General features: G+C 42.4%; 1 protein-coding gene across 4 annotated transcripts in view; it reads left to right on the top strand.

Annotated features, from left to right (window-relative positions):
• The first annotated feature begins 7,590 nt into the window (after positions 1–7,590).
• Positions 7,591–16,512, top strand: part of MDFIC (MyoD family inhibitor domain containing) — an 89,550-nt gene continuing 80,628 nt past the window's right edge. Inside the window, exons 1-2 of one of the 4 annotated variants that reach the window (XM_074315691.2) lie at positions 7,591–7,887; positions 8,154–8,329. In XM_074315691.2, the coding sequence (XP_074171792.1) occupies positions 8,245–8,329 (85 nt within the window). In that variant the 5' untranslated portion in view covers positions 7,591–7,887; positions 8,154–8,244. The other 3 variants (XM_019743224.3, XM_019743222.3, XM_019743223.3) reach the window with 3 other exon arrangements.

Below are 16,512 nucleotides of genomic sequence, written 5' to 3'. Positions count from 1 at the left end.
TCTCAGTGCAGACCAAATGCAATATTCCGAAGTTCTTCCAGCAGCTGTAAATGTCATGGTTTCATTTTGTAATGGGTTGTTTCAACCTATTGTTCTTATTATCTTTGGTATGAATGATTATGTTTTATATGATTTGGGGATTTCCTTTTATTTTGAAATAATTTTATAATCATACCTTTATAAGTATCATTCCCTGTCTTTTGTTTAAAAAAATATCCCTTGCTTATTAGTGGGCTTTCCAAATACCACCTTCTTTATTATAGAGAGACCCGGGAGGGAATCTCTGCTTTTCAGAGTCTAAAAAGTAAAGACTGTAGGATAAGAAGACACAGACGTCACCAAGGGACTCGAGCCAATGTCATATTCCAGCAGAATTATGGGGTGACATTTTTTTCCTGTGGATGGTATTGGTGGTGCAGTTTATGGTGTAAATACAAGTGAGTCTTCTAAGCATTTTCTCTCTCTCTCTCTCTCTCTCTCTCTCTCTCTCTCTCTCTCTCTCTCTCTGCCATCAGGTGGATTTTTGCCAATAGTATCTTGGGATAACTTCAAATGGGTTTTTGTTGGAACTCCAGGGGAAATTGAATGAAAAGTCTCATTATTAGAGAGTAAAAAATCTTAGAAATTCCCTCTAATAGAATTCTGAGATGAAGTGAAAGCTTCTGCAATATATAAATGAGGTCCTTTTTGATACAGGCATGCATGTTGTAAGAAATACGATAGAGCAGGTATGAGGCTCAGAGTTCCCTGGATGTGCCCGCCTCACCCTCCCCTGTGCCTTTTCACTTGCCCTTTCTATCTTCTTTCTCTCTTCCTGTGCTGAAGTCCTCATCCAGGATCTTCTCCAAACGCTTTTCATTCTTCAAATTCCTCTCTCTCCAGATTGGTTTAGTGCCCTGTCTTGTGTCCTGTCACGGGACCCAATTTCTACTTAATAGCATGAATCACATTATATTTTAATCTCTTGATCCTTTAACCTACTGTGCCACTAAGTTCTTTTAGAGGAGGGACTTAGGCTCTAATTCTGTGTCCCACTTACACACTCTCACGATACTCCAACATTTTTCTTCCATAACCACTATTTGTACCTACGTATTGGTGCATGATTACTACTGCATATCTGCCTCAAGACTAGAAAACTTGATGAAGTCCAGGACGTATCTGCGTTATTTTCTGGGTGTAGCAGCGTGTGTGACATCTTGTAGCTGAACACAATACCTGGTATATCTATGTTCACTTTCTGTGTACCCAGAAAAAAATCTTCTTATTGTCTATTGCATGTGATAGGCTGATTTTCATTTCTGTTTTCACTCCTAACAGTACTTATCTGACAGAGCCACTGGATGCCTTAACATCTCTCTCCATTCAAAACACAAGTAGGAAAGCACAGTGAAAACAAGGAAATACCCTGCAGGCCAGTGCCCCAGGCCACAGGCGTCAGCCAGTTGAGAGCTTGCAGGGAAGACATTCAAGCTAACTCAACAGCAGGAGATTTTGTGCCCAGTTTTTGGTTACACGTTTACAGCAGGAAATCTTGGGAATGCCACTATAGAAGAGCAGGTGTGCTTGGCTTCATCACTTAGCAGTGATGGATTCATTTACGGGACTTATCCAGGTAACCAGAACAAGAAGTATGGATATCAGAAACTTGGCTCTTAGTGCTGGCTCAGTCAAGAGCTCAAACCTCACTTTGCCGAGTCATTTAAGTTCTCTGGGGCTTTCACCTGGGGGCCTTGCAGGCATCATCTCTTCAATCTGGAATTCCCTAAGCTCTTTGAAAGGCAAACTGTTGCTGATCAGCAGTCCTCAGCGTGGTATCCTCTTCTCTCTGAAACATCCTCTGACTGTCCCCACCTACGCCTGAGCAGTTAGGTGCCACTTCCTTTATGCTCCTGTAGGACAGTGACGATGTGCCTGTTCCTCTTCCTCTGCCCTCTCTTCTTACCCCCGACCTTACACACTGTGAGCTCCCAGTATTTCCTCTATGTGTGAATTGCATGTGCTACTCAGCATGTGGTTTGATATAAACATTCAATATTTGTTTGTGGAACATAATTAATAAATTTTGGCTTTATATTTCTTCCTACGTTAAATGAGGGAATTGGGCAAGAGTGATAGTTTTCAAATGTTTAAAAAGTGGAAGAACCAATTTTTTCAGTTACCAATTTAAGGGAAGGGCCACTACATTGTGGAGAAAAAGAAGAAAGGGGTCGATTGGAAGTAAGAAAGGGTCACCGAAACGTGTCCACCTGAGCTCTCTACAAACAGAGCAGTAGGAGGTGGAGAAATAGCTAAAAGGAACTGCCTTAGAATCACGATTGCTCATTTCCCTTGCAGCTATGAAAATGTAATTCTGTGAAAGTTATTTCAAATAGCAACAGTTTTTTATGTGAGCATTTTTTGGTGGAATTTTTTCTGAAATGTGAAAATACCGATCTGCTTCCCTAAAGAACAGAGCACGACGCTGAGGTCACTGACCGCTCCCTAACTGTCAGGCCTCGTTAGGAGCCGTCCCCGAATGTTTCCAGGAGCTGCACTCACCAAGCCTTGTTATGATGTGTTTATTTGCCTGCTTCTTCCCTGTCTGTCAACTGTCATTTCTTCTGCTGTCACTTTTTCTGACCTGATAGCTCCCTTAGCTAACCTCCTTTTCCTCAAAGCCCCTGAGCCCTAAATTTTCTGTGAACTGAAACAATGGAAAATAAAGTTTGTTTAGAAGTGTATATTCACACACAAAAATTAGTAGGTTTGGAGAAAGTCAGTGGCCATTGTGTTGGCACTATATAAAGGTCAGGAAGGTTATTTAGGGTATTTAGAGGCTTAGCGTTATTTCCTGGCCTCTATGTCTTTGGGTTTGGGGATTGCTTAGAGTCATGCTTCTACACAAGGTCAGTATACATGTTTTCTAGAAAAAGTAACCTTGGTACAATCTGAGAATGACTGAATGAATGTATGTACCTTAAATGACTTAAAGCATTTAAACCATTTTTTTTACAAAGCAAACTAAAATAATTTTGAGCATGAACCCTTAATACATATTTATTTATAAATTATACACAAATACTTTGTACTATATATATCATAAAATATACATGCATATAGAAATTACAAATAACAAAAACAAATATAAATGCTCATTCTAATATTTTCTTCTCACTTCATGTAATGGTCCTGTGCACCCCCCAGGATACATGCAGTTACACACCTCACTTGTAGACCTCTGCTTCAGATAACTATGTAAGGATAATAGCTTTGACTTTAGCTGAGCAGAGAAGCCTCTGCCAAAGAGAAAATTAATTTAGCTGCTTTTTAAGGCATCAAATCATTTTTTTCTCTCTGAAACCTAGCATGTGGCCTAACGTATAGTGGGTGCCTAATAAATGTTTGATGAGTGTTGAATGAATGAACGATGAGGATTGAGTAGTCCATAGATGCTTTCTAAACACTTGTAACCCATTTGATGTGCTTGGCTCACGTGAGACCTCTTTCACGGTGGGGTCACGTATTATCATGTCGTCATTATTGTGACATCACTGGGCAGGAACGGCTGTCAGGAACGCTGGGCTTTACATGGCGGAAGGCTTTGAGCCAGAGACAGGGTATATGTAGTGGAAAGCTGGTCGCCACCCAAGGTTTCCACCCACCCAGGTGGCTATAATATGAGCCAGGGTAAAATCTGGCTTAATAAAAACCCTCCTGCCGTACCCAGAGGTACCTGGAATGGGGCTGGGACACTGATAACAGCAGTCACGAAGTAGGGTGATTCTCAAAGCCAGGCAGATAACAGTATTGTGACCTTGGGAAGGGTTTGGAGAAATGGAAAGGAGCAGCAAGAACACATTTGGGTTGAGCTTTGGGGCACAGCTGTATCTCAGGCCTTCTGCTCTTACGCTGCACGCTCACCTTGGGTACTCAGACCTCCGAGCCAGTGAAGTGCCATCTGTGTGCTTGTATCCGGACACTGGTCCAGCAGCCTGCTGGGTGGTTCCAGTTATCTGTCTTTAGATACCTCGGACAATGCATCATCTGCATGATTAACTCAGCAGCTTTCCCCCAAATCTGCCTCTCCTAAATGTTTCCATCTCTGCAGGTGGTATTACCACCGCCCACCTGGATGCAGAAACCTGGGAGTTGGCATTATCCTCTAGCTCCCTCATCCTTTACCTGTCTGTTTGCCTCCATTCCCTCCGCCAGCATCATTCCTTGCCTCCTAATTGGATTCCCTAGCTCCAATCTCATGCCTCCAAGTCATTTACACATTATACCAGCGTGACTTTTATAAATAGAAACTTGGATAATATGTCCTCCTTGTTCAAAGAAGATAAAAAGACCCTGTTCTGCTGTTCTATTCCGCATCACCCACCCATTACCCACCCTCTGCTCCCCCTCCTCCAATTTGGTTAGCCTCTTATGTTGAATTGCTTTCAATTCTTCAAAGACACTAGGCTGCTCTCAAAACTCTGGGCCTCCACCCACATTGCTACTCTGCCTGGGACAGTCTTTTCTCCCCTTTTCACTTTCACCTTCGGGTCTCCGTGGAGACATAACTTCTTCTGGAGAGGTTTCCCTGATTCCTCGATGAGACTGCATCTCTGCTAGGTATTACGCAGCATCCCAGAACTCCCCTCTTGGCCGGCTCAGTGACTGTGCTAAGTGGTTGCTCCCTCTTTTCTTCTAGACTCTGAGCTCCATGCGGGCCATGGGCACTTTATCACCTCCACTGCTGCACCCCCCGTGCCCATGACAGGGCTCTCACCTCCATGTATACTTGTTGACTAAAAGAATGAGATGGTGAGGGCCCTAAAGTGCTCATAGGAGTGAAGCTAAGTGATGAGTCAGACGGACTAAACAAGTCCAGCAAGGGGCAGCTTGAAACACTTGGGAGCTCACACTTACCTCTGGTGTGTCAGATACACGGCTGGTGGACACCTGGGCCCCCCGGAGGGGACACCTGAGTTTACCTAAAGAGACGGCACACAGACCTGAGGACAAATCCTAGAGGAGTAATCTGGTGCTTAACTGAGAGGGCTGATGTAAGAACTCATTGAGATAATCTGTGGGCAGGGCATGGCCCAGTGACCTGGTATTGGATGAGCCCTTGTGGTACAGTCATGCTGCGCTCAACATTACCCAGCAGAACGCTTCTGCCGCGTAATAAGAATCGTCAACATTTTTGGGCATCTTTCCTGAAATCAGACATTCTTCCAAATGACATAAGAGAATTATTTAGTCTTTGTGGGACCATGTGAAGAATTGCTCTTCTCATTCTTACCTAATGAGGCCACCGGAGAATAGAGAGGGTGACTAACTCACCCAAACTCACACAACTGAGCAAGATACAGCACTGGACCATCTTGGCAATTCTACCCTACGGCCTCTCATTTTTTCCTTATATTTTTATTTGAATTTTATTTCTTCCCCATTAAAGGGTAAGATGTTTACATTTAATTCAAGGAATATTTATTGAATTCCCTACCCTGTGTGCCACATTAACTACTGTGAATTTAAATGTACAAGTGTTTATTACTGATTATAACTTTCTTGAAGAGTGCTGTCACTTATTGATATTCATGGACTGCAACTCTGGGGGAAGCAGAGTTTGCCACTCCAAAATATTTATCTCTGACTGTCACTTTCTTGAGATATGGATTATTTTAAGCTGGTTATTTTTAAGAAAGAAAAGACTGGCAAAGAACATTTGATCCTCCCCCCTTTACTGCCTACAAGGATTTAGATAGCAGAAGCCTCCAGGCAGGGAGCTAGCATCACAGATAACTGTAGTTCAATATAAACTAGGTGTGACTGTTGGGAGGAACCTAGCAGGGTCCATTTAGTCAAAGTCCTCTCTGGGACCCATTGTGAAAGCTGGCCCAGCAAACATTTATTTACTAAACATTTGCTTTTCCATCTTCTTGTGAATTGCCTGCCTGCCTTTCAAATTCCAAACTACAATCCCCTCTTCACTTCAGCTCCAAAAAGGCATCTAAGCCTCAAGTGTCCCATGTGTCCTCGGGCCTTGTGTTCTTATGGAACCCCCATAGGTCAATGTAATAAATTGGGCCATTTTCTCAATCTGTCTCATGTTAGTTTGATTATTACTCCTGCCAGAAGAATTTAGAAATGTAGGAGGAAAATTAATTTTTCCTTCCCCAACAGCAAAAAACAAACAACCAAAAATGAGGCAAGGAAATATATAAGAAAGGGATAAAACAGAATCTTCCAGAGCATCTGCTCTCTGTTCCCCTGCTTTGGTTGCAGATTGTGCTGCAGTAGATAGAATGCTTTCTAAATGTTTGTTCTTTAGTGGCAGTGCTGTCAGCCCAGAACTGATCTGTCTCCATCATGCAAAATCCAAACAGTCCAGGGCCCTAGATACGTTTTCTAGAGAGTTATGGCATTTTTATACACACCACTTCTGAAATCCCTAAATTAAAAAAAAAATATGTTAGTCATAGGTCATTGAGCAAATGTCATTGTCTTTTGGGAATACAGTCTGAGTAACTGTTGACAGAAACTTCAAAGGCAGTGTTTTTCAGGTTTAACTGAAAGTAAGTTTGGTTGCACTGCCTCTTTAAAGCTAAGAAATGGATCTTCTCAGTCAATTGGAATCAACTGCAATTGGATTTTGAAGAAATGGAATCCCTGGGATTTTATTAATGATGTACCTGGAAAAAAGACATATCTAATGTACATTTTCTTCAATTTTGATAACATTACTGTGATTCCTTTTTTGTCCTAAGGATTCAAAGAATGAATTTGTTCTAGCTTTCTACAAATGAATTCTGCATTTCACTCAATTAAATAAAGAGCAAAAGTTATCTGAGTATATTATTTAAGTACTTTTTTTTATCTGCAAATTACTTTATACCTGTTATTGGCTCACCAGATTGAGCTACACTCAGAACACTCCTTTCCAAATGGAGAGTTGATCTGCTATACACGCTTTTATCTGGCCACACAGCAGTGAAGGGTCCTGTCAGCCTGCCTGGGGCCTTGGGCCAGAGGCTCTTCAGGGCCCTCAGCCTTGCCTGCCTGGATGCCTGAGTTCATTCATGCAAGGCAACTGGTTTTACCAGATCCAGAAACCTGTTTGACCAAAAATAAACAAATAACTAAAAAACCTTATGAATAAAAGGAATTTCAGAGTCAGAGTATTAAACACTCAGCTGGGGGTCAGAGTTACAAAACCACACTATTCCACCAAGAAAGTTTGAGATTTTTGTATCTTTTCGTTTAGCATTGTCCATCCTGAAGGTTTCTACTTCCCTCATGGCATTTCCAGAATTTGGGTTGTTCTGGGGCTGGATTGGGAAGAGTAAGGAGTTGGGAGAGAGGGGATGGGGTGATTCTGGGTGGGAGACCGTGGGACAGTCAGGGACCAGCCCATTTAGTCCTTTCCCAGCAGCCGGGTGAGGAATCCCTCTCAGCCCTGTGGCTTTGGCCTCCTGACCCAGACAGTGGGGAGCAAGGGAGCCTGCAGCCAGCCGGTCCCCGCCCCCAGCCTCGGGGCCGCGGGCCAAGAGTTCGAGGCCTCCCCGATCCGGATATGATGAAAAGGAGCTACAGAGGGAGAAGTGTTTCAGGAGTGTAGGGTGGAAGGGGAACGAGCGGCAGAGGGGGAAAAGTCCCGCCTGGCAGAGAAGCGGCCGGGCTGAGCGGGCTGGAAGAGGGGGCGGAGAGCACGGAGCCAGGCAGGAGCAGCCACTGCCACAGCTGCCGCCACTGCGGTGTCTGGCTGAGCCAGAGGGAGGCGGGGAGGGACACGCAGGGGCGGCCTCCACCATCAGGCCACCGGGGCGCGATGCAGCCTCTGCCGGAGCCGCACTAACTTTCCGGGGCGGAAGAGGAGGAGGCAGGGGCTTTGAGCGAGCTGGGGGGGATGCCGAGGTAGGTGGCGGTCTCCCGGGCCGGGAGGAGGAGGGGGGTTTGGTCCTCTCCCTCTAGTTTCTCCCAGATCCAATCCCCTGCCCCCTTCAGTGCTACCCAGCGACTCGCCTAGACTCTGCTGCTGTCAACTTGCTGGGTAAACAGTTTTCCTCCCTGGTTTCAAATCAAAACTTCCCAGGGGTGGGGTTTGGGGGAGGGGAGCTGGCGGGGAGGGAATGCCCCGCAGGGGGTGTGCTCTTCTCTAAACCCCCCTTTTCCCCCTCCAGAAGCAGTCAGTTCCCAGCACCCAACACCTAACAGCCCTCCGGCGGCAGCCCCGCGGGGCGGCCAGCTAGGCGGCAGGCGGTGGAGCGGCCCATGTCCGGCGCGGGCGAAGCGCTGGCCCCCGGGCCCCAGCGCGGGGCCGAGGCGGGTGACGGGCGCCCGGGCGCCCCGGCCCAGGGTGAGTGCGCGCTTGCAAGTTGCAAGCTTCTTTGTCATCGCTGCATTTTGAGATGTGTTCCCACACATACCGATTGGGAGGTGTATGCGTGTGGGTCGGTGGTGTGGGGAGGACGGATTCCTACCGCGTAGTTCGGAACTTCTTGCACAGTTAGTGTTACTCAAGCAAGTTCGCCAGGATTCCTGGCCTAGATCCCCCACCGGATAAGAGGGCGGATCCGCTGGGCCTCCACTCCCCCTTCCTTTGGCTGTGGAGAAACAGGATGACAGGCTTGCTTCTTGAAGCATGTGCTTTGGGGGTCCTAAGACTCGGGTGTGTGGATTCTGAAGCACTTCTCCTGGAGCGTCTCAAGTTCTCAGGTCTTCATCAGGCCCAGGAGCGCATCCCTCCTCCTCATGCTTCTTGTGGGCTCCTCTGCAGTTCGGATTAGAATCCAGGTTTCTGTGACCAATTGCTTTGGAATTGCTCATACAAACGTTTTCAATAAGTGTTCTGTTTTGAAGTAAACATTCCTTTCAAGAAACACTTCCCCAAAATGAATTAGCTCCTTTGTGTTCTTTCAAAGTGTAAACACATATAGACTAAAAAAGAAAATACTCCCGTTTCTGCAAAACTTCCATAACAATCCTGTGTACAGGTCAGACTGTCTTTCCTCTCTGGAAGGTACCATCAGGTTTTCATTGGTGACTGAGATTGGGCCTCACTCCTCTGTCACAGACGGTTCACATTTACGGAGTTCTGATACTGATAGGAACTAACTAATATCCCAGAGCTCAAAAACCTACTTTATACTCTTGCTTTTAAGCATATCTGATAGCTTTTATTCCCCCTTAACAGTAATGTAGTGGGGTTCTTCATAATCTCTTTATTAAATGCAGCAAAACGTGGAAAAGAAGTTCATGTGAAACTCATGATAGGTAAAAGCATGAAACATCCATGGCTAACTCAAAATGTTCTGGCACTCAGGGCTGTAAAATTGAATTATATTTATCTTTGTTTTGTGTTTCTAAACAGTGAGTCACTTTTTTTTCTAAACAGAAAACAGAGATCTGAAAATCAGAGAATTAGAATGATAAACATGTTTTCCCAGAAGCAACCCATGTTCTGCACATTCTGTTGCGGACACTGTCATTTTCCTGTCCCAGGCATGTCCTCTCTGGTCATTATCGACTCCGGGATGGGCTGTTGATGTTCACACTTCAACTGTTAATCACTGTTGTCAAACAATGCCTGTCAAAAATCAGCTTCTAACACACTGGGAAAATGATTGATTTGGAAATAGTTCATTTGATGTCTACAGTGTCCAGCTTAAATACTATGTTTTTTAAAACCAGCTAGAAGACCTTGCAGGGATGCTGAATGCACCTGTCAGATGCCATGTGGCAGGCATGCCACATGGCCTGACGTTATGGAGCAGGCCTCTAAGATCTGCAGGAAAATGGAGGCGTCATACAACACACGTTGTCAGTCGGAGGGGACTCTTAGGTTAGATTTTACCTGAAAATTGGTTTAACCTCAGCAGCGAAGTTACATATTGCTTTTTTTTGTTAGTTTAACATTGATTCCCAACATCCTTTAAATAGGTTATCAATTTAATTGTAAATGGAATATAAAGTTGATTTTTTAAAAAGAAAATCCTCAAGATCGTGTTAAAGTATTGTATCTCAACCTAGCAGACTTCCTAAGATGTACTGAAGGAAAAACAATTGTTGGAGCTGGTGGCTAGGGAAAGAGCTTCGAGGTGTAGCCTCCTTTGGTTAGGTTGGTTTTATTGGTAAACACGTGGTGAAAAAGCTCTGCTAACAGGGCATGCTACTCTTAAGCCCTTCCTCGGGTGCTTTCATCCTCCTTCCTCTTTCCTTGGATTCTTTATCATCTTTTCTGAAGAATAGCTTAATAATGGTCTGGTGGGATGTGGCTGCTTAGTTAATTGAAACTTAATATTAACATTTATATATTAAAATCTGTGAGAAAAATGGAATGTTTTATGAAAGCTAACAAATACCGTTTCATGAAGAGGAAAGATAAGGTTAAGTCTTCCTTGCAATTAAAGTTAAATATCTATCTATCTATCTATCTATCTATCTATCTATCTATCTATCTATCATCTATCTATCTATCATCTATCTATCTATCTATCTATCTATCTATCTATCTATCTATCTACACATATATACAGAGGGTGCCAAAGATATATATACATATATATATACACATTTTAAGAAAGGAAAAATACTATTAAAATTGTAATACTCAATATATACCAATAACAAAAGATGAATACAAGTCATGATTGACTTCTGCAATTACAAGAAGTGCTCACAATGGTTACTGTCAGCATACAGACACTTCTGATGATGGCGAACTACTGCTTGGGCAGCATTGACCAAAGTGTCCACTTATACATTTTTTGGCACCCCCCGTATATACATATACACACATCCATAAAGACAGATGACATAACCTATGTTGTGATGAGCTCTCTACTGCTGACAATGTTAAAGCCATACAATGTTAAAGTTGAAGGTAATTTTAGGGGGTCTCTAGTCTGAACCACCCATCAACTCTAGAATCCTTTCCATATTCTTTTAAGGGATTAGTTGGAAACCTACATGTAAAATGTGGTGCATTTTACAGGCATTCAGAGTTTGGTTTTCCTTATTGCTAGCATAGCTCTGTCTCTTTGAAACATCTACCCTTTGTCTGTGACTCTGTAAACAAAATTCTATTGCTTTGAAAACATTATAAATCTTTTCTGTGAATTTTGAAAGTTGTTACAGAGCAAGGACATAAGCTCACATGCTCCAGTCTATGAGGGGAACCAGGATGGGTGTCAGAGGATGGAGAGCAGTGGGGATCGTGGGTCACTAGAGCATTCAGGGGCCAGGTCATTGCTGCCATTTGGGTCAATATCTTCCAATATTTCACAAGATACTGGAAATATGGATTTTTATATTCTCTCTCCCTTTTTGTAAGTTGGTACCTAATTACATACAATTTTTGTGTAGGCCAAACAACCACATCTATGGACCCCTAAGCAGCTGATTTGTGATCTGTTATAAAATAATAGAAGCTAAACATGCAATTGAAAATGATTTTCCTATTTGTGACTGGCTTCTGAAAGATTGGTTTGATTTGCAGACTCATGCGTAGTACCTGTGTAAGTATCCTCATAGGGGAAGGACAATTTGAGCTAAACTTATTTTTGTTTTAGGAGAGAATGGATCTCGTAAACGTGGTTCATCTAATTATCATTTTTTTCTTTTTTGGATTAAGCATTTTAAAATTCATTGTGTTATCAACACTGAAAATGTAGGTATTTGCTTTTTTTGTGCAATAGTTACTACAATCCATATAGTCAAAAGAGCCTTTTAATTAAGTACTTCATTCATAAAATTGTAATTTGTAACAGAGGATCTTTAGAAATAATTTAGTTCAACTGGCTTACTTTTTGGAAAAGATGTCCAGAAAATTTAAGTGACTTGCCCAAGGTCTCATATATAGTCAGAAATCTGGGCGAAGCACAAATTGTAAAACATATTATATGACATTGTGATAAATGTGGTTGAAGCAGAGAATCAATACTATTTTCCCTACAGACTATGAATTGGAGATAATGGGCTCTGGAATCTGTGAAACACTTGAGTCTGTTCCCTTCCCTACCCCACCCCCACCCCAGTGCATTTGCCAAGACTGCTGGACTGAGAGCTGGAATATACTTTAATGTGATAATGTGTGATTTAATGCACTCGTCTCTCTTGGGAGAGTCCTCTGAGATTATTAGGCGGACTTTTCATAGCAGGATGCAAAATGCCAGTGAAGTTAATTAAAAATAATTTAAAATAGAAGGTAGGGAGAAAATCTTCAAGTTGAAATTACATGAGAAGAGCTTTGACTTAGAAGCTTAGCTGAGTTGTCAGGAGTTTATAGAGGCTAATCAGATTTCCTTTATGGGAAGCCTGTTTATTTCAATGGATACAGTCTATGCTTATAATACCCATATCCTTCTACTTTTGTCATGTTATTTTATTTTTTTGATTAAGGATGGCATTACTCAAAGTGTGCCATATTTAGACAGGTTCTGTCTGGCTCTCCACTGGGGAAGATTGTGCCCTGTAGGATACATTTGGAAAGTCTAGAGACATGTTTTGTGGTCATAACAGTGGGGTGGGGTCTGCTGGCATCTGGCAGGTGGAGGCCAGAGGTGATGCTGATCGTCTCACAATGCCCAGGCCGGGACAGGCCGGACAGAGCAAGCAGTTACCTGGCCTGCAGTCTCAGTGGTATTGAGATACTGACCACCCTAACCTCAAGGCCACTGGTAATGGGGCTCAGAATCTCCGGGTGTAAGACTCCAGGATCCGCATTTTTTACAAGCAACAGGTCTCTTTATCTCTGGTTAGAATCATTGTTGTGGAGGCGTTTATTTACAGAAAGATGTGATATTGATACATTTAAAAAAATTTTTTTTAGTATAAAAGCTTCAAAACACTTTTAAAAAGTCCGCTTTCCAAGTCATACCACTCCATGTATATATATTTTCTATTAGTGCTCTCCAGCATTTTTATCACATACTCCAATTAAAAAATGAGTCCTGAGTATTCATCCCCAAAAGTTCCTTTGCAAAACTATATGTCCTGACTGAAAATACATTTTGAACATTCGGAAAAACTACATAAATAAAAATTGAAAAGGATGAGATAAGAATTAGTATATGCATAGGTATGTTAATACTTTTTTCTCCCACCTCCCTAGGTATACTGGCTTGCCACCCTACATTTCTCTTTGGGGATGTCAGTATTAAGGAATAAAAAGGAAAGAAGTCCCTAATTTGCACATGAGATGTATTCATTTGTAAATCTGATTTTTGGGACCTGGATTATCCTTTCTCATAGAAACAGAGTGATAAATTATATTTAGTTTCCTAATAAACCTCAAAAAATTGTTGGAATTAAATTTTATTAAGTTTCATATGTTTATAATGATAAGTCATCAAAAACATAAAATAATAGAAACAAATGTAAATAACCAAAACCAAAATAAATGGACTAGAAACTGTTTTGAAGCACTTTTGAACATAGGATCTTATGATGACAGGCTTACCTAGAAAACTATAGAATCTTGTCTAGATTTGGAAGAGGATCTGAGGGCATTTCCAAGCACCTTAGAACTAGCCTTCCAATTTCCTTATATGTCTAAAGGAATTTGTGTTCATTTTATCAGTTTAGTTATAGAGTGCAAGGCTTATCAGCTAGGCATATTCATTTTCCCTTTGCTAAGAAAAGGAATCCAATGAGTAAGAAAAGGATGGAGCTGGGAAAAAAGCAAGAGGGGAAGGTGGGAGGAAGGAAGGGAGTGGTTAAAGAAGATGTCTTTAAATTTAAGAAAGCATTTTTGAAAAGTTAAACTGTTTGAGCTGAGACCCATGGAAAAAAAGTTTGAGGGGAGGCATGCTATGAACTGAGCTGGCAGCTAGCATTTTATGGTAGTAGATGATGGGGTGAAATCTTGAGTTAGGCAGAAGCACTGCTGCCCTTGAAACAGGCCCCAAACATATTATGGAATAAATGATTGGGAAAATGGAGGGCTTGATGATTGTCCAGAACAAATGTGAGTCAGGGCAGCCAATAACAATGAAAAGAAACAGTTTTGGGGTGGAGGATGGGAATAGGGAAAGCATTTATATGTGTGTGTTTATAATTCAGGACACTTGTATATAGGTTTAATTTTAGTACTGATTTTAATTTCTACCATAGTCTTTTTGTTTCCTTTTACATTGCTTATTTCTGCTGTACTTAGATGCTCTATAAAGGTGTGTGTGTGTGTGTGTGTGTGTGTGTGTGTGTGTGTGTGTGTGTATGCTATATGACAAGTATGGAGAAAAACAGATTGATGAGTGAAATGAGGGGGTTGCAAGATTGTGGGGGAAACACATGCATTTATGTAAACCTATAATACGGGATAGAGGAATAGGTGGTGTAAGGGAGGCAGAGAGAATATGGGGTGGGGAACATGGGAGAAAAACACCATCTGAAGCTGGGGCATTTGGAAAAACCTCAAGGAAACATTGGATTTGAGTTGGACCAGGAAGCATGGTCCTGGGCCTCAGCTCGGTGGAGATGGATGGCGGGAAGCAGGTTGAGAGGGGATTACTGCCGAATGCTGAGCAAGGCACTGGGAAGTTGGCTGGGCTGTAGGAAGGAGCAGGCAGTGAGGTAAAGCTGTGAAGGTAGGCTAAAGTCATTCTCAGCATGGCCCCATTCTCTTGCTAAGGAGTCTGCTTAGCCCTTTGGCAGGCAGTGGTGAGCTCTTAGAAGTTCTTGAAAAGGGGAAGAGCAGGATCAAATTGGTGGTTTTAGGAAAATAAATCTGGTGGTAATTCAAAGGATGATTTTGGAGGGAGGGACAAGAGTGAAAGTATTGATTATCCAGGAGGATATTACAATAACCTGACAAAAGATTAGAGGACCTAAGCAAAACCAGTATGAATGGAATTGAGAAAAGGGATTTAAGAACAATAGCAAAAGTAGGCTAGAGCTCTACTTAACTGTAAAAGCCCCTTGAAGGCATTGATTTTTACTTACTCATCTTTAATTCTCCTAAAGTCAATTACAGTGTCCCAATTGATTTGAATTGATATGGTTGGGCAATATATTTAATATGGGGATAGTGGAAAGGTAGAAATTTAAGGTGATCCGTGGTTTGCTTTTCATCTGAATGGAAATATAGGAGGAGCTGTGGAGTCTTTTGGTCATGTTGGCTCCATGGAACTTAACCAGAGCCGTGATGGCCAGCTGGCCAGTGGAAAAGAGAATTGGTAACTACTGGAGTGCTGAGGGTTAATCTCACAGATGGAGAGTTCACAACAGGTAGCTCATGGATGAGCTTGATAGTGAGAGAGAGGACTGAGGACCAGACTGGGGGATGACTATGCTTTAGGGAGAAGAAGGAAGAGAATACAGGAAAAGCGTCCATTAGGATTGGGTCCAGACACGTTAGATGTTTTGTGGTCATGGAAGATGAGAAGAGTTATGATTTGTTAAGGGAGAAACGAGGGAGAAAAAAGAAGCACAGAGGGCTTCTTTTTGACATGTGGATTTTGAGTATGCTCAGCACACATTAATGGAAAGAAAGCCAGGGACAGAGAGATTGAAGCTGAAAGCGCATGGGGTGGGGAAGTGGTGTGTGGGCATTTGTAATTGAAAGAGTGAAATTCTAGGAAGGAATGGGATGAAGAGACCAGTCTTAGGACCGTTGGGAATGTTCCCCTTTGTAATGGCAATGGGAGGAAACGATGAATGATAGCCTAGAGAAAATTGGATCTGAAAAAGAATATTGAAGGCCTTGATCTTCTCAGCGAACTAGATGGAAATATTTGCTGAAAGCAAGGGGTGCAGTTAGGATGAGTCAAGACATTTGAGATGTGTGGAAAAGATTTGGAAGAATGAAGGAATCAAGAGGGAGTCCATTTGGTCCAAACAAAAGGACTGCTCAGTAACACAGAGGGTTTAGCTAAGAATCAGTGGCATAAGTGTTCAGTATACAGGGTCAGCATGGTTAGTGCCTTTCTCCTCAAAGAGCATGTGGGGGCTTGGGAATGGAAGAAGGTAGAATGGATTTTTGGAATTAGTACAGGCTTGGAGATTGGCAGGGTGGAAGCAGTGGGGGACAAGGGAAGGGGATCTCGCGTGTGTGGGAAGAGAGTGTTGGTACTAACTAATCTGGTGTTTCAGGCTGTCTGGGGAGCCAGGGAAGCCAGAATTGCAGCTGGCAGGCTGTGGTCTCCGGCCAGCAAGAGTCGTGCCTCAGTCTTTTTGGTCAGCTCACATACAAGGACTTAATATATATGATTGAGTGACCTTTACAGGGTGACTGGGGAAGCTGGGGAATTTTTGGGTGTGTGAGGGCCTTTCCTGTTTCTTTGAACCTTATTTCCTGGATCTTGTTGAGATGATTTCATGGAAAGATCTAATAACAGTGTGCAATTATTTTACTAGCATATTTTTATAATAATGAAATTTGGGGGAAAATATGGAAACATAAATTGACACAATCGAAAGTTATGCCATTTGCAAATGGAAAATTCATTAGAGCAGCAAAAAAGAGATAAACCAACCAAATTGTGTTTCTGAGTTACTGTAATTGTTCTACTGTAGAAAGGCAGGGGGCATAATTTTTGTTTT

This window comes from Rhinolophus sinicus, chromosome 8 (assembly GCF_057876585.1).
Source record: "Rhinolophus sinicus isolate RSI-liver-muscle chromosome 8, RSI-T2T, whole genome shotgun sequence".
Lineage (NCBI taxonomy): Eukaryota > Metazoa > Chordata > Mammalia > Chiroptera > Rhinolophidae > Rhinolophus > Rhinolophus sinicus.
Note: the sequence above shows the minus strand (reverse complement) of the source record. Positions and strands in the feature narration are given on the sequence as shown.